This window comes from Octopus bimaculoides, chromosome 2 (genome assembly GCF_001194135.2).
Source record: "Octopus bimaculoides isolate UCB-OBI-ISO-001 chromosome 2, ASM119413v2, whole genome shotgun sequence".
Classification (NCBI taxonomy): domain Eukaryota; kingdom Metazoa; phylum Mollusca; class Cephalopoda; order Octopoda; family Octopodidae; genus Octopus; species Octopus bimaculoides.
In genome coordinates, this window is record NC_068982.1 from 162,238,490 (window position 1) to 162,261,170 (window position 22,681).

Sequence of the window (22,681 nt, forward strand, 5' to 3'; positions counted from 1 at the left end):
GTCTCTGCTTTAGAGGTAGTAGTCAGAGGTACAACTTATATATATATATATATATATATATATATATATATATTGGTTTAAACTCTACTTGAAGATAGCTGATCCTTCATTTCAAAAATATTCTCTCAGTTTCAACAAAATATTGTTACTATAATATTGCATTGCAACAGTTTTTCATTTTCTAAAACAGAATTGATGTTAATAGTTTAGACTGTTAATTCTTCGGCTAGCTTCTGTATTCTATGAGTGTGAGGCTACAGGACCATATCTTCACCGCCATAGGCTAGTCTGTGTTGTCTGTGAACACAAGCATTACTTCTACCAACTTTGAATGTCAAACTTAAACAAAAGTCAGGTTAAGTATCCACTCCACTGTATCTAGTGAGTACGAAAATTGCCTTTTTTTTACCCCCTCTGCATACCAATATCATCCATCTTTTGGTTCCTTGAAACAATTTTTTTCTTGCCATACTGGATTTATGGTTATTTCCTACCTTGCTTCCCTGCTTTTATGCTTCGTTTCCTCAAACACTTCATTCTGTCATCTAAATATTGACACATTTCAGCCAGTGGCTGCTCACTGTAATCTTAGAATGATGCAAGCCAAACCCTATAAAGTGCTGTCTTTGATACTAAAGATTTCCCTGGAAATGAATCCTACTCCAGTCTCTTTATAAGCATGTCTACTTCGATGTTTATGAAAATATGGCATGCGAGTTGGAAGAAAAAGTGCAACTTTTGGTTTAGAAAACCAGTCATCAGTCTTACAGACTACATTCTCTGCATGATATTCCATTTTGTAAAAAGACTTTAGGGCTGTGTCTGTGAAAACATGAGATAGTGTTTGCATACTGTTCCTGAATATTCTTAAAGTAAATAGACTTTCTATGATTAATTATTTAATGTGCATTTAGCAAATCATAATGTAAACAGAACTGACGTCTGAAATAACAATATCAACACAAAGTTTATTTAAATGAGCTGCCAAAAATAGCAGTGAAAACTCTCTATGGTTTATTTACAACAATCTTTATCAATCTGAGAGTAAAAAATGAAAAAGAAACAAAACAAAAATGGAGAAAATGCTAAAGCTTGATGTAAATACTTCTGTTATGTAAGATGCGCAATTTGTTATAGGATATTATCATTATTAGTGTTCCAGGATGGTAATTTAGTGGAAGCAGTAGGGTGTGATGCTAACTACCCTGCAGTGTTTAGTTATGTCCCTTTATATTCTGAATGCGAAATCACCTGCAGAGCTTGACTTTCTTGGTTAAACCTCTTGCATTGGATGAAATAAAGTAAGTTCCACTCATACATTAAGATATGTTTAATCAGTGATACCCCTTCACTACAAATCTGTGGCCTTGTGCCCAAGTCAGAAGTCATTATTAGGATAGAGAGCTGGCAGACTCAGTAGGGTGTCCTACTAACTCATCATTCAGACAGTAGGTTACTCTCTTTCTATTATGTTCTCAGCTCAAATCCTGCTATGGTCAACTTCACATTTCTTCCCCTTGGGGGTTGTTCAAAATAACATTGGAATTGGTTCAACTGAGTATATAAACCAAGCCAATGGCAGAAGCTTTTTGGTTGTTGTTCAACCTGCAAGAAATTACAACCAAATCTTCCTCAGATCACACTCTACCATCTCAAAAGAAAAGAAAGCAAGAAAGTGCATATAGCATAATGTAGTTCTTGATATACAAGAAAACTGGATGGTCATAGTTGGAATGCATAAGTCTGCTTTGTCAGAACTGATTCGGAACTAAACAACTTCCTATAAGTACTCACCTATAAGAATTGGTCCTTATAACAAGTGAAAACAAATCAAGTCCCTAAACCCTTGCTTTTAAGACATCATCATCACATTGCTCCAGCCACTGTTGATGCTGCTACACTAACCTTCTCCTCTCTATATACACTTCACTCAGAACTGATTTTACATTCTTTTTTATTTTTTCAAATGGTGATGGGTAATTTGAATCTTGCTATAAACTAACCTAATATTAATATTTTGTCTTTTTATTCTCTTGCCCTCTCTCTCTCTCTCTCTCTCCCTCTCTCTCTCTCATATCTCTATATATATTATATGTTTATGTTCTTGTATATAATGTATGTATTTGTCATATTTATGTATAAGGTTTAAAATAATGATATTATCAAAATGTGAATTTATGTATGTATTTTTTTTTTGTTTGATTACTTAAAATTCGTTTCTACGTAATATATATGTGTGTGTGTTGTCTATCAAAAAATCAAAGGAGTCTTTAAATTATACATAAAGAATGTTTATTCTTTAATCAACTTATTGACTGTGCACATGTGTTGCCCATTTCAAAGATTTTTTACATATCTTATTATAGTGAGGTATGAAAACATTGAAACAGCCTGCATCTGCTGTAAAGTCCACTTGAACACACACGAGCAGTATAAGATATGGGTTCAGAGAATCATGTAGCTATCATAGAAAGCTCCTTTTACGGGACTTGGATGTTAGTCCACAATGTTAGTAATCAGTTACAAAGAAGTGTAATGTAGAGTGGCCATGTAACTGAAAATCCAAGCAATAAAATTATTTCATGAGGAGTATTTAAAAACATAAAGTCTAATCTGCAGTGGCTGGGTAGTGTTGAACTGCTGACTCTAACCATTGTTGTTCAAAATATTTTCCATAATCAATAGGTGTTGTAAATGCAAGTTGCATAACACTAGTTGCCATAGTCTACCTGACTGATGTCAAGTAGGAACCCTGCTTAACATCCAGTAAGTAAACAAGGCTGGGGGAGAAAATAAGGATAAGATTATTGTAAGCTTTTCCATATGCTTGAGCAGATACTAAATAAACATTATTGATAATTGTTTTAATGGAATCTCTCTTTATATATATATATATATATAAATTAGAAATAGGAACAAAATAATAAATTGAATAATTAAATAATTGAATCATTAAATGATAAATTCACTTCAGTTTCATTATTACTATGTAAACAAATGACAAATCAAGTTACAGCTGTTTCCACATCATTAAAAACAGGTTTTATTTATGATTAACAAATTCCCTTTTAAAATATAATGAGGTTTTTTCAAACGGACATATCTTCTTAAATATTTTACGAAAATAGCAAGTAAATATTGTCTATAATTGTAAACGCTTTTAAAACACTTTTTTAAGAGTAAGCTTAATAATAAATAAATAAACTAACTGAAATTTTGTAAATTCTTAAATTCAAATATATATATGTAGGGAAATGTAAAAATATATGTATGTGTTTGTATTGTATTATGAAATACAGTTGGTTAAGGAATACGTGTTTACATTTTAAGCAAAATAAACAGATATTGATAAAATACATTCAAAAGAGAATTAAAATTCCAGAACTTTATAAGACTTGAGTCCACATCATCATATTAATAGTGTGATTTAGTGACCATTGCACTATTTGTCATTAACAGAATAATCTATCTCCTGTATTAGCAAATCTATTCCAGGATGGGTTCAATTTTGAGATTGTTCTGAACCTTATTTGTACAATTCATTGTCTCACCTATTTGTTTTGAAGATTTAAATTAACAAACTTCAAGCTTAACCATCACTCTTAAGCAAATATGACCTAGAAGCATGTACCATACTTTTGCTAGTAGTTTTAGATATCTTTATAATTGTGACTAGATAGACACCCTCTCAGCCCTCAGACCTTTGAGCCAATGGAATGTTGAGGATGAAACTGCTGGAAGGAGAAAGCTGCACTAGCACTCAGCTGTTACTCAATTTTAGCTTAGTAGACTGGAGCTATGTGAAATGAAGTACCTTGCTCAAGGATACAATACACCACTCGGTTCAGAAATCAGGCCCATGATTTTATGATCGTGAGACCAACATTCTAGCTACTAGGCCACATACCTTCGTGTTATCAAACTTACAGACTGTAATATAAAGTACAGATAAGTTCCTATTAAGTATATTAGTGCAGTCTTTATTATTTGTCTTTACTCTAGCAGGTGCCCTGGTATTTTCTTGCCATTCTTTTAAGTTATCATTCCACTCAGCATTTATTCACTAAAATACTATATACATCTCTGTTAATTAAAGATTTGGCAGTAACAATTAGGCATGGATTTGCTGATAACCTTTAATTAAACTGAAACATCTTCAGAGTTGTCACCATACTACTGAAGATCAGCCTCACTTACTACTTTTACATTTTTTTTAAAATTTAAATTCTGGGGTTGTCTCCTTGCTTTTCTTGATCCAAATTAGTTTTATCTTCTCATTAGAGGTTTAATTTTGAATCACTAAAATTCCTTCGCTCATTACATTAAGTATATTACATCCCAATTTGCTACTAGTTTTTCATGCAGCTGCCAACCCTGAGTATTTTCCCTATATATTGATCTGAGTGAATTAAATGAGATGTCACTCCTCTAAAGAAGAGATATGGATATTTTCTTATAATGAAATCAAAATGAAAACACACAGACAGGGTTCAAAAAATTTCAAAATCTGACGTACTGGCTTAAAGATATTAGTGTAAGAGGGAGATTTTGTTGGGGACACATTGTGAAATGGTCATTAATATGAGTCAATGAGGAAGCATGAATTTCAGGTTCTCATATTTTTTATTTTCTCATGTTTTCTGGTATATTTATATATTTCTGTTTCAAATGTAGACGTGTGTGTATACACTTACACACATATAAGATTACATTATGTTGAAAATAAGAAATAACTGAGAAAGATTTATTGATTTGATCTGCAGTTAACTTGGCTTTTTTTCCCCACTTTTTCAGATCAACACCTGATTTTGGAACACTTGCTAAAGAAGCTCTCTTAAAGAATTCTGGTAAAGCCCAAGCCAAATTAAACCACTTACAAACTGCGCACACTATTCCATCTAGTGGTATTAGTTCAAAGAATAAATCCGGCCGATTAGAGACATCCAAACATGCAAGATGTCGATCTGTACCAGGTCCCTGGCCAACAGATGTTACTCATTTAGAGGACCAAGTCGGAACACGGGAAGACCAATTTTCTTGCCCAAATTCTCCATTAGATTCTAAACAAATGACACTTGATTCAAAAAAACCTACAGACTTGAAGAAAATTCCATCGTCTTCTTCATCTCCAACAAACAGTCAGGTGGGATCTCCAAAACCAAAGAAAACGATTTTTGAAGGATTCCGAAATACTTTACGAAAGTCAAAAGGAGATCTTTCTGGGACAAAATCATCTGAAAGTTTCACTAATGCTCATTCCATGCCTGATATTGTACAAGAAAATAAAGAAAGATCTAACAGTGATTCTATAAGTTCAAAAACCATTGGAATGGACATTAGCCAATCAGATTTAGAAACAATTCCGGTAAGTTTGCTGGTTTTTAACAATTAGTTTGCTTGCTTCAGTCTTCTTGACTGACAGCAAGTTATCCTGTTTCTGTTTTTTCTTGTTATATCATTTCTGGTTAGTCATGTTCATATTGATACCTAGTTGAAAATTTGGGTACAATCCACAGATCTAGTACCCTAGATATTATATGCCTTTGTCTAGCAGAAGACCAAAACTATGCTCTGACATGCAGTGATTTATTGTATGGACTGCAGTGTGACAGTATGAGTGTGTTGTATTTTCTCTACTACCCAACAGTTGTATCTGACAGCCATATTAGTGGCCACAGCAGAGACAAACCAACTACAAAACCTTACTAGTTAACTAGAGAGAGAGCTGCTATGCAGTCACTTAATATGATAGCAGTAACAAGAGGCAGTGAGCTGGCTGCATTGTTAGCACACTGGGCAAAATGCTTTGTGGCATTTCATCCATCTTTATGTTCTGAGTTCAAATTCCACCGAGGTCGACTTTGCCTTTTATCTTTTTGGTGTTGATAAAATAGGTACCCTCGAAATTGCTGGCCTTGTCCCAAAATTTGAAACCAGTATGATAGCACTAACAGCCAAATTTCCAACACCTAGAGTTACTGTAGACACATGAACCTATAATTTAACTTGGCTAGCTGCATTGATCACACAAACAATTCAACAAGCTGACCTGGTCAGCTATTGCTACTGCAGCTAGAGTTACACTATTTCATAATCCTTAATTTCTCTTTTGTGCCGTATTGCATATCATGCCATCCATGGATAGTTTTGGTAGCATATCAGTCGTTGTATGAGAAGTAATTGCTAGCTCTTCATGCAGTCCTTGGAGAAAGGAATGCTGTGAGTGGTACTCACAACCCTTCTCACAGTACTATATGGCCATATAAGGTTGAAAGAGTTGACCTCAGTGGTATTTGAACTCAGAGTGCCTAGAGCCAGAACAAATACAGTAAGATATCTTAACTGATATTTTATCAACTCTGCCACCATGCCATCTAGAGTTACTATACATGCACCTACAATTTAACAATAACATGACTAGCTACAGCAATACTCTTGTAGAGTTACTTTACAAACCTACAATTTAGCAACCTCAACATACACCAAAGTACTATCAAGAATGATAATAAGTATTTTAATCACAATTTCCTAACATTTAAATCAATCTTTTGTCTATGCGATGAAGCCCCACTGTTTGTAAATTACAAAACTTACTCAGGGGAAGAAGATCAGTGTCCATGCACCATTTCAGGGTGTTTTGTTTGTTTTTTTCTTTTATTGGTGGGAGGAAGTTATCCTCAAACCAAAGACGTCATCCAAATATTTGCAACAGAATGGACCCTGCTAAAGGTGGTTGTATTGAAGTGAGCAACATATTAAGTTACCTACCATTCAATTTCTAGAGTCTCAGATTTCCCAGACAATTTTCCTCCTCTTTCAACATCCTTAATCACTTAAAACCACTGTGCTGTAATTTCATGTCAGATGATGCTAGGAGCACATCCATTTAATGTGAGAAATACTCCTGAGCCACGGAACGAGATGTATGCATTTAAAATGCAAAGAAGACCAAGATTATGGTTTCATACTGACAAAGACAGTGTAGTCTGTTGGACACGTGGCATTTTTAACTATTTTTCAAAAGTTTTGAAAATTCTAAATGAAACATAGTGTTATCTCCTTCAAAAAGCATCTTAATAATAAGTTAGTTATTATAGCTCTGTACAGACAATCTAATATGCTTATAGCGGCCCTTAATAATCGCAAAACATTTAAATAAATGCAATTGACATTAAATATTTGCAGCACAATTGCAAAGTTGTAATTTAGTATTTTTCTATTTTTTGTAAAGATAATACTTTCTGTCTCCCTTACAATAAATATATCTTATATGTCAAAATGTCAGCTCAACATTTCCAAATTTGTTATTTTATATGACTTCATGTGACAGTAAAAGTACAATTATATTTTGACTTTGTGTCTTTTATTATTATTTTGTTCTGTAATAGTAATCATAAGAACATTGTAAAAAAATAAGTGTTTTGCACTATTTGTTCCAACACTGTTCTATGTTCAAATTCCTCCAAGGTCAATTTTATCTTTCATCTTTTTAGGGTCAATAAAATAAGTACCAGTCAAGCACTGAAATCAATATAATCAACAGTTCCATCCTCCCCAAATTTTTTGGCCTTGTGCCTATGTTAAAAATCATTATCTTGTTCTATAACCAATTTTTTTTCTTTTTATTCATCTTTGATAAATCATTAACTTGGTTCCACCACCTCTTTCCACTGAACTCTTTGATACATAGTGATGTTAAGCAGCCATATATTTAGTAGTAGTGGTGGTGGTGGCGGTGGTGACGGTGGCGGCAATGTCCCTCCCTTCCTTATTACATCTTCCTTTGCTATTTTCTGTATGAAGTTGGAATTTTTATTGTAACTCAGCCATCAACTCTTTTAAAAGCTGAGATTGCTGCTGAGATGATCACCTTATATCTGTACTTTATTGTATAGTCTCTCTCTCTCTCTCTCTCTCTCTCTCTCTCTCTCTCTCTCTCTCTCTCTCTCTCTCTCTCTCTCTCTCTCTCTCACTCTCACACACACACACACACACACACACACACACATATTCACTTACTCAGGTATAGACACGCAAACATGCCTCGGAATGGTGGGGTTTAATCTGAGGCTTTCTTGATAGAATTTCTGCCCAAATATCAGGCATACTAACAGCAAAATTATACTATGGAGAAAGTATGTAACAGAAATAGGTTGAAGTTTTTTTTTTTTTGTTTTTTCCATTTTTTTGTTCTTATGACTAATAGTGTGTGTATGTGTGTACTTGTACATGCACCTATATATACATTTGTTTTTCGCCACTGATTGTGTGAGTGTGAATGCATGTGGTCACACACATGCTGTTTGTGATAAAAAAATCAAAACACATTGTATGTATATACGTATGTGTGTATGTACATGCAGTTATACATACACACATATTGTTATCAGTTGTTATCCAGCAAGCTCAGCTGCCATCATTCTTTCACCAATTCTGCCAGTGTTTTAGACAACACTGGTATGTTCTTTTCTAGAACATTCTTCAGAAGAAATGTAGATGTTAAATCTCTGCTGATGTTTGCCAACAGTTACGCTGGAGTGTATTGAACCTGTGACATGACTTGTCAAAACCTGCCATTTGATATTTCAGCTGAGATTAAACGTTTACTGAATTTCACTTAACTGTCTTCCTACTTCCTTCTCATCTTCATATCTCTCTCTCTCTCTCTCTCTCTCTCTCTCTCTCAAGAATGATTATCTAAAGAAACAGATTAAATTGCAATTAATAGTGTAGTAGAGTTAATAGCAGTTTAGAGTGGAAGATGGGAATATTATTGGTGAAGAGGTAGCTATGCAGGTAATAGATGTGTATGGGTGGTGGTGGTGGTGGTGGAGTTGTGAATTTGTCTATTTGATCTTTGGAGATATATTTACCTAAACATTTTTGCTTCCATAGTTCTGATAAGTGTGCTACATTTACCATAAACCACATTGCTACCCAAGTATTTCAAGCATTGGTCCCTTCATCTGTCTATCTATATAACCTTACGTTCTATTCCACCATGTCTCCATCTATTAGCTGTAACCTTTGCCACTATCATGCCTCCATCATCATACTCTCATCAGCAGCACCACCACCATCATCCTTTCATCAGCAGCACCACCACCATCATCATCATAGAAATTTTAAATGTTTTCCATGCTGGAATGAGTTGAACAACTCAACAGGATCCAAGTAGCCAGAGGACCATATCTTACTCCAATATCCCAATAATGGCAAAGTTTCTACAGTCAGATGCCCTTCTTGGCACCAACAACATTTGCAGTGTTGGGTGCATTTTCTCAAGATGCCAACACTGTAATTTGAATAACACAGCAATTTGAATAACCAACAAATTACAGAATGTACCAGGTACTTTTTACATAGCACCAGCACCAGTGAGGTTTACCTGGTAGCTTATGAGATGAAAGAGAAGAACGCTGAAGAGAGAAACAGTGAACAGTGTTGAGTGTGTGAATAATGAAGGAGACAGCAAAAAGTGAAAGAGTAATATTAGAATTAGTGTGAAAGAGATATATGATGTATATATATATATATATATATATCATCATCATCATCATCATACATCTGCTTTCTATGCTTGCATGGGTTGCACAGTTCGTCAAGATGAGAGTCTTATTGGAGTTACACAGGTTTATTGTTGAGCAAAAGTTAAGAGAAAGACTAATAGAGACATTATTAGGAAAGTAGTTAATATGAGAAAAGATGTGCCAGGGGAATTATTGAGATAGAGGCAGTGGTAATGGTAGTGGAGTAGGTTGAGTAGAAGGAAATGCATTGCTACCCCAAGTTATATATGGGTAGATAGAGTGGTGCATAAAGAAAAGTTAAGATGATGATGACAAGGAGCCAGAGCATATCCTTTAGGTAACATTTTCCAGAAAGTGTTATAACAGAAGATGCAAGGAGGTTGGGTAAAGTTCTGCAAGCATGCAATCCCTCTCCACTGTGAATAAATAAACATTACATTAGACAGAGTAATCTGAATGCTAAAGGGTTAAGAAGAATAGAACCCTATAGATACTGAGGTCATCAACAGTGATCCCTATCTACTATTGTATCACACAGTGAATCAATGGAGTGGGAATGATTCAGTTAAGTTTGTAATAATGATATACAGTGGTATGATTACTTATTGATGTCCAGTAGGGTGGACACTTAATGATACTCCAGTAGTTTGGTTACTTCAATGATGTACAGTGGTATGGTCACTTAATGATGCAAGATGGTATAGCTACTTTTATATATATTTGATATTTATTTAATATACATTTCATATTTATTTAATTTATATTTCATTATTTATTTAATCTATATTTCATTTATATTTCATATTTACTTACTTGCAGAGTGGTGGTGATGGTGGCAACTATTCATTAGCCAGAGTAATTGCTGACTACAGCGCTATCAAGGAAGACGAAATCTCCGTCAACAAAGGAGAGAAAGTTCAAATCTTAACAACAAACCAAAATAATATGTTTCTTGTCCACAGAGCAGCTAATGAGGTTTCACCAGCAGCTGAAGGATGGATTCCAGGAGTTGTCTTAGGCTCAGTTGATGAAGGTGGAAGTCTCAAGTTAGTACATTTGCTTACCAGTAATGATGTCTAATGAAGGGAAAAGTCTACTGTATGTCGTGTGTTTGATGGATTACCATAAGCAAGCAATATATATATATATATATATTTATATATATGTACACACATGCACACACACACACACACACCTGCTAACATAGTATTTTAAAGGTAGTATTTAAGCAGTGCTATAAACTTTTGTTTATTGCAATGATAACAATTATGTTTGTGTGTGTGTTGTTTTTCTTATTTTCTACTGGTTTTAGTCATTGAATTGTGGTCATGTTGGATACCACCATGAAATTTAGATAATTACATAGTAACCCTAATGCTTATTTTAAAACAATTGAAAAATAAAATATTTAACATTTATTTATTTCTCTATATAACTTCTCGTAAAAACAATCATTAATCACTATAGTAATTTTTGTCAAATCTCTGTCTTTAACTTCCAGTTTCATTTGCATTCCCCTGTTTTTCACCTTCTGTATATATGTTTCCATGTGAATGTGTGTGTGTGTGCATGCACTTGCACACAGACACACACAGATATATATTTCTGAACTTGATCTTTATTATGAATCTCAATTCTTTAAATTTCTCTGAAAAAAACCCATAAAAAAAAAAAACTAATGTGATATATATTTATGATATGTAAAATCCTTGTCAAATTGTTATGTTTTTCTGTTTTTTCATTCTTCTCCAGAAAAACATCATGGCAAATGTTCAAGTTACGTAAATCTAGTTTGAAGAGAGAATCTGACAGCAAAAATACTTTGGAACGGAAAAGTAGAAGTTTGGGTCGAGATGGCAAACTACCATCATCAACATCAAAAGTAGGTGTAGATTTGCTTGATGTCTTAAATTGCTCTACATTTACAGAGCTGACATTATTAAACTGTCATTCTGTTAATCTGCTTTAAAAATTGATCTTGGAAGACTGTTTGAGAGAATGAGAGGAATATAATCCAATATTAATCTATTTACGTTGGATTAGAATTTTTCTATTGTAGATGAAATAACATGAATGAGAGAGGTTTTGACTCCACTCTTTTGAAGATTCGTTTGTTTAATATCCAAACTGAAATGTTTCATGATGACTGATACATCGCAGTGTCTGTTGGTAAGCCTCTACAAAAAGACACATGCATTAGAGTACTTACTGTTCATGTACATGGTATGTCACTGCTGATAAAGACACCCACACACATATCCAAGAGTGCATCAAAAAGAAGGTCAACCAGTTCATTCACCAACACAATACAACCACCAGTCCACAAACATTCTCTATGTTCTCTTTATCTCTTCTGTTGCATCTATAATAACTTCTGCTCTGAAGTAGATGATGTGCCCAGGCCAATCTGTTGACCTACTTCTCTTCCTCTCATCATCCCTGCTGTGTCTCAGCTGCACTAAGCACTTTGCTCAATCCTTGCTTTCCGGAACCATATGCCTTTAGAATTTCCTCTCTATACTCATTTTCCCCTAGATATCAACCTGCATGTGTTCAAGCTATTTTTGGAAATTATTTATTTTGTAAATTAATTAGAGAAGAGATTCTCACCAGACAGCAGGATGCATGGTTGCTCTTAAATATAAAGACCCTCCCTGGTGAAGAACGTACCCTCCAGCATAGACTAGTCATTAGTGACTTGAGACTCCAGGCCAGAAGTTCCAGGTATGGAAGTGAGGTCTGGAATCAAAAGGCCTTAGAGTTAACCTAGCAAAACCCAAAGTCTTAGTAAGTAGGAAGGCGGACAAATCACAGATCCCTTCAGATAGATGGCCCTGTTAATCTGTAGAAAAGGTGTAGGTAGAACCTCCATAAGATGCATCCAGTGTAAGCTTTGGATATATAAAAGGTGCAGCAACGTCAGAGGAAGGTTAACAGGGAAACTAACCTTTGTATGTGGAAGGTGCATAGGTACAATAAATGCTGAAAATGTGCAGAAAATAGACTCCATCAACTGTCAGTGGGGCAAGCTAGAGGTAGTAGATAGCTACCGCTATCTAGGTGACCAAGTTAGTAGTGGGGCTGGATGCTCCAAGAGCGTAGCTGTGAGAATGAGATTAGGTTGGGCAAAGTTCAGAGAGCTCCTACCTCTACTGGTTACAAAGGGCCTCTCTCTCAGAGTGAAAGGCAAATTGTTTGATACCTGTATGCAAACAGCTATGCTGCATGGCAGTGAAATATGGGCTATGACAGCCAAGGACATGCATAGGCTTGAAAGAAATGAAGCTGGTATGCTTCACTGGATGTGCAATGTCAGTGTGCATGTTCGACAGAGGGTAAGCATCTTGAGAGAAAAGTTAGGCATAAGAGGAATCAAATGTGGTGTGCAAGAGAGACAACTGTGTGTGTATGGACAAGGACAGCTATGTAAAGAAATGCTGATCTCTAACTGTGGAGGGAGCCTGTGGTAGAAGTAGACCCAGAAAGACATGGGACGAGGTGGTGAAGCATGATTGTCAAACTTTGAGCCTCACAGAGGCAGTGACTGATGACCGAGACCTTTGGCGATGTGCTGTGCTTGAGAGGACCCATCAACCCAAGTGCACCCGTGCTGGTAGCATGTAAAATACATCTTTTGAACATTAGGCCTCACAGAGGTGAAGTGACAGTTCCTTTCAAGTGTTGGGCCTCACAGAGACAATGACCAAGACCTTTGGCATTATGTCATGCTTGAGAAGAAGACCCATGAAGCCAAGCAAAATCACAGTCGTGGCAGATACAGGTGTCACACTAATTGGCATGTAAATGCACCCCAGTCTCATGTAAATGGCACCCGTGCCGGTGGCATGTAAGAGCACCCATTACACTCTCAGAGTGGTTGGTGTTAGGAAGGGCATCCAGTAATAGAAAATCATGCCAAATCAGACTGGAGTCTGGTGCAGCCTTCCAGCGTGCCAGCTCAGTCAAGCCGTCCAACCCATGCCAGCAGGGACAATGGACGTTAAATGATGACAATGAAGATAAGACTGCCCATGATTATTCTTGTAGGTTTATATTTGTGAGATCAATACAGGTGATGTTCAGTTGTTGGTCAGTGTGTTTGGGGAGACAGTTCCAGTTGATGGCAGTTATAGGGAAGAAAGACTGAGGAATGTATCTAGCTATTGTGCTGAGCATACCTTGGTGGAAGTGGTATACAACTAACACACTGGCCAGATAACAAATGGAATCATAGCCATCTCCACCACCTTTAAAAGGAAGGCACTAATAGTGACAAGCTGGTAACTGGTAAGGTCAAAGAGGCTATCTTTTGTGGAAATGGGACCTACTATAGCATATTTCCATAAATTAGGATAGAACTATGTAGAAACAGTTTTGTGGGAATATTGTACAGCTCTGGAATACACAATCTGACAGAGATAATGGAAAATAGCACACTCACATCACTAGAACTGTCTTATTGGGTTGGAATGATTAATGAATTTTTCATGCTTAGGGCAATGTGTTTGTTGCAGCCAAACTGATGGAATTAAATAGAGAGAGTTTGAGTGGGATTTTGTTATGTCAGTGTGTGCAGCATGGATTTGGAAGTGAAATAGGTAGCCAATGTTGTGGCTTTATTTACAAATGTGTTACTTACATAGCCAGTAACTTGGCTATCATGTTCTAGAACAGATTGAGTCAACTCAACAGTACTTTTCTATAAAAATGTATGGTTTGTTTGTGTAAGATATCCTTAATATTATATTATTGTTCATATCAGATGCTATTGCAATGTATAATATAAAATATTGTGATTTTATAATATAAAATATTATGTATAAATATTAAGATATAAATATGATATATACTTTTATGCATTAGATATTTTAATATATATATGTAATGATATAGAATTTAATATGGTATAACTATGATGTAAACATTGTGATATATATATAATTCTTTACGACATAAAAATATAATATAGATATTATATAAATCTTTTTAATGGTAGAACACAAAGTAGATAAAGCTATAAATAATAGCATGTAAATATTGGGTTTAAAAAAACCCTTGGATGGAAAAAGTCAAAGGTTTCTCATGATGTTCTGATATGAATGAGATTACATAAATATTGAGATAAATTCATGATATAAATATTCTGATATAAAATATTATGATACAAACATTTCTAGTATAAAATATTATGGTAAATATTTATAGTACAAAACATTTTATCAGTGTTATCATAAAAATAAAAGCAGTATTATTTGCCATGATGTCTTTGTTGGCATTGACTCATATCCAAGTAGCAGATTTGTAGCCATTGATTGAGCCTCTTCATCTTGATGAGTGTGAAGGGTGCCAATGCCTCACTCAGATGGCTGTTCAGGCCAAGGGTAGCATAGAAGAGCTGGGGGCATTTATTGTCAAGAAGTAGAGATCAGGTGTCAAAGATGCAAAGAGCAACTTGCACTTCCTCATCACCCATCAACTCTCCTCTGTGATAAATGCCCCCAGCTTTTCTGTGATATAAAGCATGACTATTAAATATACTAGAACTTATTCTCTTTTGTTGCATACCAAACCACTGCAAAACCAGAATGGTAACATAACTTCTCTCTTTGTTTCAGATGAGTAGTTCCGATTTTATTTATGAAGTTGCACCAACCATTCAGCAGGCTCTCGCTGATATAACAGTAAACGCAGGAGAAGAGGCTGTGTTAACTTGTCGTATCTGTGGTCGCCCCAGACCAACTATCACTTGGAAGTCTCCAGATTCCAACACTGTGATACCGAGTGCAAGAACTTCAATTAGTTACTGTGATGAGAATGGTGAGGCACGGTTGCAAGTAAGTATCACTGGCTGTTATAATCATCGTTGCATCTTCTTCATTGTCATTATCATTAGCATCCTCATCTTCTCTGTTATCATTATCATCGTCATCACCCTGATTGTTATTATTACCATTGTCATTAATATCATCATGTTCATCATCATCCTCATTGTGGTCATTATCATCATCTTTACAGTTATCAGTCATCCTCATCTCTTCAACATCATTGTCATCATCATCACCATCATCATCACAGTCATCATCACCATCATTGTCATCATTGTAGTCATCACCACCATCATTGTCATCAGTCATCATCACCATCATAGACATCATCATCATCATTGTCATCATTACCATTATAGCCATCACCATCATTGGTTGTTATCACCACCATTGTTATCATTACTATCACTATCGTCATTGTCACTACCACTATGTTTTTCATTATTTTCATCCACCATCTTCACCTCCAGTCTTATGTGTATCTCCTGTCACTACCATTACTGTAACCTCCGCTATGGCTGCCACCACCAGTATAGCTATTATTCAACTCGTACATGAAGAACCCCAACTCTTCCTAGAATTTATTTCATTGGTTTTGTCTTGTCTCCTCCTTTATAGATATCTGATGTGACCATGTTAGATGATGGAGAATATTTATGTATTGGCAGCAGTGATCTGGGCACAGTGATGAGTAGAGCTTCAATTACAGTCATTGGTTTGTATAAATTATATACACACATATATACCTGCACATGCAATCACACGCACACATGCATACATATGCACGCATGCATGCATACATTTATGTCTATCGTCATATACAGACACAGTCCTTCGTTATTTGCATATAGACACACACACCATACATACATGCATACATTCATGCACACACACACACACATTCACTCTCTTGCAAACAGTTTCATGTTATTTGCTCCTGTTTATTATTTTGCTATTTTTTACTCTGGAATATCCAATTTTTTTATATATTTAATATTTTCAAATATTTTTTATATCGTTATGTCTATGACTTGAAAACGTCTAAAACTATCAGTATATAAATGTGAGGTGCTGGACAACTGACAACATAGTCAAAAGTTCTGATCTTACTAATTCATGTCAATGTACCACAGCCCCCTGAACAAGACCCCGCCTACTTCACAATGTGGTAAAAAGGACATCCAAAAGTAAAACCTTTACAGAGTTTGAGCATAATCCACATTGGTGTACTACTTACATACATGGGTTGGCACAGCTACTACTTATACAAACATTTCAGGTCACAGAAAATATAGGTTATTCAAGTGATTGACAGCGGCTCACTTACCAACACAATTACACCCACTGGCTCACAGGCATGATGTTTCTGCTAACTCTCTAGCCTACCTCTACTACAATGACCTTTTTTCCTCTGATCTTGCTAGCTTCATTCTTATCCCACTCAGCATACTCCTCTCTTGTCGGCCTTATTGTGCCTCATAGCTCACATATTGCACTAAACACTACAAACATGGCAGTATAAGCCATATAATCCATGGTGGGATTTGAACTCAGAATACAAAGAGTTAAAACAAATTCTGCAAGTCATTAGGTTTGATATTCTTACAGGAGATGTACAATCCAAACAGTATCTCTGCTATCATATATGTATGTGTATATAGTGTTGTGTACACTTATATTATAATATGTTTGTGTACATTTATATTATAATATGTTTGTGTACATTTATATTATAATATGTTTGTGTACATTTAAACATTGAATTATCTTTGCTGTGGTAACTGCCTCAAAGAAGAAATTCTCTTTGTAAACTGTGTGTGAAACACTGAGCGGAGCTACAAATGATATTGAACTGTAAGACATGTATTTCTGTGTCTATGCTTCATCAATTAGACACCAAATCAGTTGATAGCAGCCCACTAAAAACAGGTGTTCTTATATATGTAAACAGCAAAAAATACATATACTGGCATGAGCTAAGCTTTGTCAAGCTGGAATTAATTAGATAAAAGCACACTAACCAGCAATGATTAAAATAAAACTGTACATTTATATTTAACACATTTGTCTACACTCAAACATGGAAAGACCTTCACTTTGGTATCTATCTTCGAGGAGAAGTTCTTACAGACAATGTAAGAAAGTACTTCTTGCTGGGATACAGATTACATCATTGGACTGTAAGGTACATGTTTCTACAAGTATAGTTCACCAGTTTCAGACACCAAATCAGTCATTCCCAGTTCTCTCAGAACTGCCTTTCTTATATGTAAACAGCAAAAAATACATGTACTGATGTGTGCTAAGCTTTGTCAGACTGGACTCTGTGTGTGTGTGTGTGCGTGCATGTGTGCATGCATGTATATACACGTATGTGTCTCTGTCTATATCTATTTATTTATTTGAAACACCAGGTATAAAAAACTATTGTCATATCAGAAACTGTAACTTAGTGATTTAGCAAACAAATTCAAATAAAGTGAGTATCAGATTGAAATAACTGTTGTGGTCTTTGTGATTGACTAAATTCAGTAAAAGAAATTGTGCATGTGTGTGCATGCATGGATATATGTTTATATAAATGTATAAAAATAAGCTCATCAGCTGAAGCATTTCAGTATTCTTAGGAAAGATAAGTTTTTGAGCATATTGAATTGTTTTAAATAGTTTAAAATATATAGTTGAAACAAGGATGAAGTAAAATTGGCAGCCATTATTGTGTAGTTAGTTTGATTGTGACAAATACAGTAGAATAACAAATTGCTTGTAACTGTCATATATATATTTATATATTAATGTATACAGGAGAGACAATTGAACTGATGTTAACGAGGAATGATTATAAGTGCTAGTCTTGATGTAAGTTAATTAACAGAGCACTTTTATTGTTTCTATAGAATTTACTTAATTGTCATTCATGGTTTTTCAGATCGACCAGCAGCTCCTGGCAAGCCTGTCATACGCAATCAGGTAGGAACAGTGGTACATTTAGAGTGGACACCTCCATTACAGTCAAAATCTGGACAGGTTCAGGGCTACACTGTTGAATACAGGTTTTGTGGTATGAAATATTTCTCAGTATTTTTACTTGAGAGTTTAATCCTTTAGCATTTAGATTACTTTGTCAAATGTAATAGTTGTTTATTCACATTTTTATAAAATCAATCCTGTATTATCTCATAGCTTTGAGATTTCAAAGATATGATTGTTTATTTTTAAAATGACATTGCAGGGTAGGTGTGAGAGGCTGGATCCGGCCAGTTTGAACGTAACACAGGTAGAATATTTGGACCAGATATGACCTGTTTAAATGTTAAAGGGTTAAAGCAATTGAAATATTTGCTAGATTTAATCTTTTTTTTTTTTCTACTTTTGTAATTTTCCTCTGAATGTGACGAAATATTTTTTCTGGCATTCAATGAACAAGTTTTGTTACAATTTCACCATAGGTAGCAATCCGAGGGTGTTTTGAGATTGTCACCCAACCTACTGAAAATAGCTGTGTTCAGACTGTCTTAGGAAAAAAACAAAAACACATAAGTGCAGGCATGGCTTAATGCTTATGAGTTTTGCCTTGAAGCTAATTGCTTTCAGTTTCAGGTGCCATTGCACTACATTAAAGACACAATGGGCAATTGTGTTCTACAGAAGCCTTGGATTTACAATGTTTATTGAGCAGTAGTGGAGGACAAATACAGACACTCACACACACACACACACATATGTGATGGGCTTCTCTCAGTTTCCATCAACCAGATCCACTCACAAGGCCTTGGTCAGCCTGAGGCTATAGTAGAACACACTTACCCAAGATGTCACACAATATGTATGTATATATATGTGTGTATATATATATATATATATATATATATAATGTATGTAGATATATGTATGTATATATATGTATATATATATGTATGTGTGTGTGTGTATGTATATAGTGATAATTTACCAAAAAAGACAAAGACAGGTGTGTAAACAACAAACAGATGTATTAGTTTAACGCTCAGGAAGTGAGAAAGTCTTGCGTTTCAAGCCTACGCTCTTTGACAGAAAGGAACACAGAAATAAACAGGGAGAGAAAATAGAAAAGGTTTAGTGATCTATCATGGCGAATGCTGGACAGAAGGGTCACACAGGAAAGCTAGGAAGAAGGTGCATGTATATGTGAGAGCATTATGTGTATGTGGAAGGGGGCTGGTGACAGTGGCATGTGCATGTGTAGGTGTGTGGATGATGGTTTAGGTGCTGGGAAGTGGTCAGTGCTAGTGTGTTCAGGGCGGTGTGATGTGGTGTGCGGGAGGCAAGGGTGGGGTTGGAATGTGTAGGGGTGGGGTAATGAGAGAGGGGGTGATGATGAAGGGAGAAGGTGGGTAGGAGTGAAGAGAGAAAGTAGGTGTCAGAGCAGAGTGGGAGGAAGTAGGTGTGAGAGGAGGAGGGTTAGATGAAGAGGGGAGGGGAGTTGAGCCCATGTGGTGCAAAGGAGTGAAGAGAGAAGATTCATCCCTGCTCATGGCGAAGACTGGAGTCCAGATGGCTCCTGTGCAAGGACAATCCGAACACAGACAGGTGTTGTAAAGAATGTCTGGTAGAGCAGAAATGGCGCGAGACTGGGGTGTCATTGCTGAAACTGATGTCTCGGAGGTGTTCCATGAACCAGTCAGCCAAGTGGCATCCCGTTTGACCGATGTATAGAGAAGGACAGAGAGAGCAGGTTATGCAGTAGATGACGTTGCTAGAAGTGCAGGTGAAGGAGTCAGTGATATGATAGGGTCGATGATGGGTGCCTGTGAGGAAGGCGGTGTTGGAGAGGTAAGAGCAAATGCAGCAGCGTGGGCAGGAGCAGGGGAGCGAACTGGGTTGAGAGGTTGGGTTAGGGAAGAAGCTGTGGACCAAGAGGGCTCGTTTGAAGGAGGGGAGGGGTCGAATATATATGTATGCATGTATATATATGTATGTATATGTGTATGTATATATATGTATGTATATAGGGAGAATTCTCAAAAAAACAAAAGACGATGACAGGTGGTGTAGACAACAAACACATGTATTAGTTTAACGCTCAGGAAGTGAAAAAGTCTTTAACGTTTCGAGCCTACGCTCTTCCACAGAAAGGAACACAGAAAGAAATAAGGAGAGAAAATAAAGAAAGTGTAGTGGCTAGCGATCTATGATGGCAAACGCCAGACAGAAGGGTCACACAGGAGAGCTAGGAAGAAGGGGAGATAATAAAGTAGTGGTGATCCCCAAAATGAAGGTTAGCCTTCCTTTGATATTGCTGCACCTCCTATGTGTCCATAGCTTACACTGGGTACATCTTATGGAGTTTCTATCTATGCCTTTTCTACGGATCGAGCAAGGCCATCTACTTGAAGGGTTTTGTGGTTTGTCTGCCTTCCTACTTATTAAGACTTAGGTTTTTGCTAGATTGACTCTAAGGCCCTTCAATTCAAGAACTTGCTTCCACACCTGAAACTTCTCCTCTAGTTTTGATAGTGACTCAGCTATTAGAGCAAGGTCATCAGCATAGAGAAACTCCCAGGGACATCCTGTCTTAAATTCCTCTGTTATTGCCAGGAGGACTATGATGAATAAGACAGAGCTGAGGACTGATCCTTCGTGGACCCCTACTCCTACCTGGAATTCTTCACTACACTCATTACCAACACTCACCTTACTGACAGCATCCCTGTACATGGTTTGTACAGCTCTTAGCACATTGACCACCAGATAAGGGATTGGGGGACCCTGTCAAAGGCTTTCTCCATTGGTACCATACACTTTTGGCGATTGGCACTTCTTTATGCAGCTGTCCTTATTCATACGCATTACATGTCCAAACCAACATAGTCTTCTCTCTTGCATGCTACATTTGATTCCTCTTATGCCCAACTTTTCTCTCAGTACATTTGCACTTTGTTGTACATGTGCACTGATGTTGCACATCCAACAGAGCATACTATCTTCATTTCTTTCCAGTGTATGCATGTCTTCTATATATATATATATATATATATATATATATATTCAGATAGATATTAATCAGCAGAAGTTACACAATGACTTAAGGACCAACAGTTTTGTGCATTGTCACTTATCAAACTATTTGTGGAGGATTTAAGGCTTTATGTCAAAGGCAAGAGCAAATGGGGTTCCTTAGTGCAAACTGTAAGCTTTTTTAATAGTGACACCTGGATGACTTTTGGAATTGTGGAATGTGCTATGATAGAGATAAAGCAGGGAAAACCCATAGAATGTACTGGAATTATTATTATTATTGTTGTTGTTGTTGTTGTTGCCATTATTAAGGTGGTGAGTTGACAGAATCATTGGCATGCCTGGCAAAATGCTTAGCAGCATTTCGTCCATCTTCACATTCTGAGTTCAAATTCTGCCGAGGCCAACTTCGCCTTTCATCCTTTCAGGATTGATAAAATAAATACCAGTTGAGTACTGGGGATGCAATCGACTTACCCCCTTCCCAAACTTGCTGGACTTGTGCCAAAATTTGAAATTATTATTATTATTATTATTTAAGGCAGTGAGCTGGCAGAATCATTAGAGTGCCAGGCAGAATGCTTAGTGGTATTTCGTCTGTCTTTACGTTCTGAGTTCAAATTCCATTGAGGTCGACTTTGCCTTTCATCCTTTTGGGGTCAATAAATTAAGTACCAGTTTCATACTGAGGTTGATCTAATCGACTGGCCCCCCCTCCCCCCAAATTTCAGGCCTTGTGCCTATAGGAGAAATGATTATTATTATTATTATTATCATCAATAATAATAATTAAGGCAGCGATCTGGCAGAATCATTAATGCACCGGAAGAAATACTTAGCGATGTTTTGCCTGTCACTACATTCTGAGTTCAAATTCCGCCGAGGTCGACTTTACCTTTCATCCTTTTAGAATAGATTAAATAAGTACCAGTTGAACATTGGGGTCAATGTAATCAACTCATCCTCTCCCCCTAAATTGCTATCCTTGTGGCAAAATTTGAAACTATTACTATCATTATATTTTTGTTTCTTTTTTCATCTATTTTCTAGGTAACTCAGACAGTAATTCTGCTGAATGGCAAACTGCAATCCCACATGTACAGACCACATCACAAGTAGTGGAGGACCTTGTCCCAGGTTCAACGTATCAGTTCCAGATTAAAGCTACTAATGCTGTTGGAGTGAGTGAGCCAGGTTTAGCCTCTCAACCAGTTGTAATACCAACAGAGTCAGGTATGCATTATTTGGCTGCTTTTCTCTCATTCTGTCTACTCAAACATTGTCTGACTCAAAAGATAACCTGTATCCTTGTCAATGTAGCAGTGTAAA

General features: G+C 36.2%; 1 protein-coding gene across 7 annotated transcripts in view; it reads left to right on the top strand.

Annotated features, from left to right (window-relative positions):
- LOC106875262 (kalirin) overlaps positions 1-22,681 on the top strand; it is a 551,716-nt gene that overhangs the window by 499,519 nt on the left and 29,516 nt on the right. For all 7 annotated transcript variants that reach the window (XM_052965684.1, XM_052965687.1, XM_052965686.1 and 4 more), the window contains 7 exons: positions 4,795-5,365; positions 10,350-10,576; positions 11,283-11,412; positions 15,146-15,364; positions 15,974-16,070; positions 18,285-18,416; positions 22,403-22,585. In XM_052965684.1, coding sequence (XP_052821644.1) covers positions 4,795-5,365; positions 10,350-10,576; positions 11,283-11,412; positions 15,146-15,364; positions 15,974-16,070; positions 18,285-18,416; positions 22,403-22,585 — 1,559 coding nt within the window. The remainder of the gene's footprint in view (positions 1-4,794; positions 5,366-10,349; positions 10,577-11,282; positions 11,413-15,145; positions 15,365-15,973; positions 16,071-18,284; positions 18,417-22,402; positions 22,586-22,681) is intronic.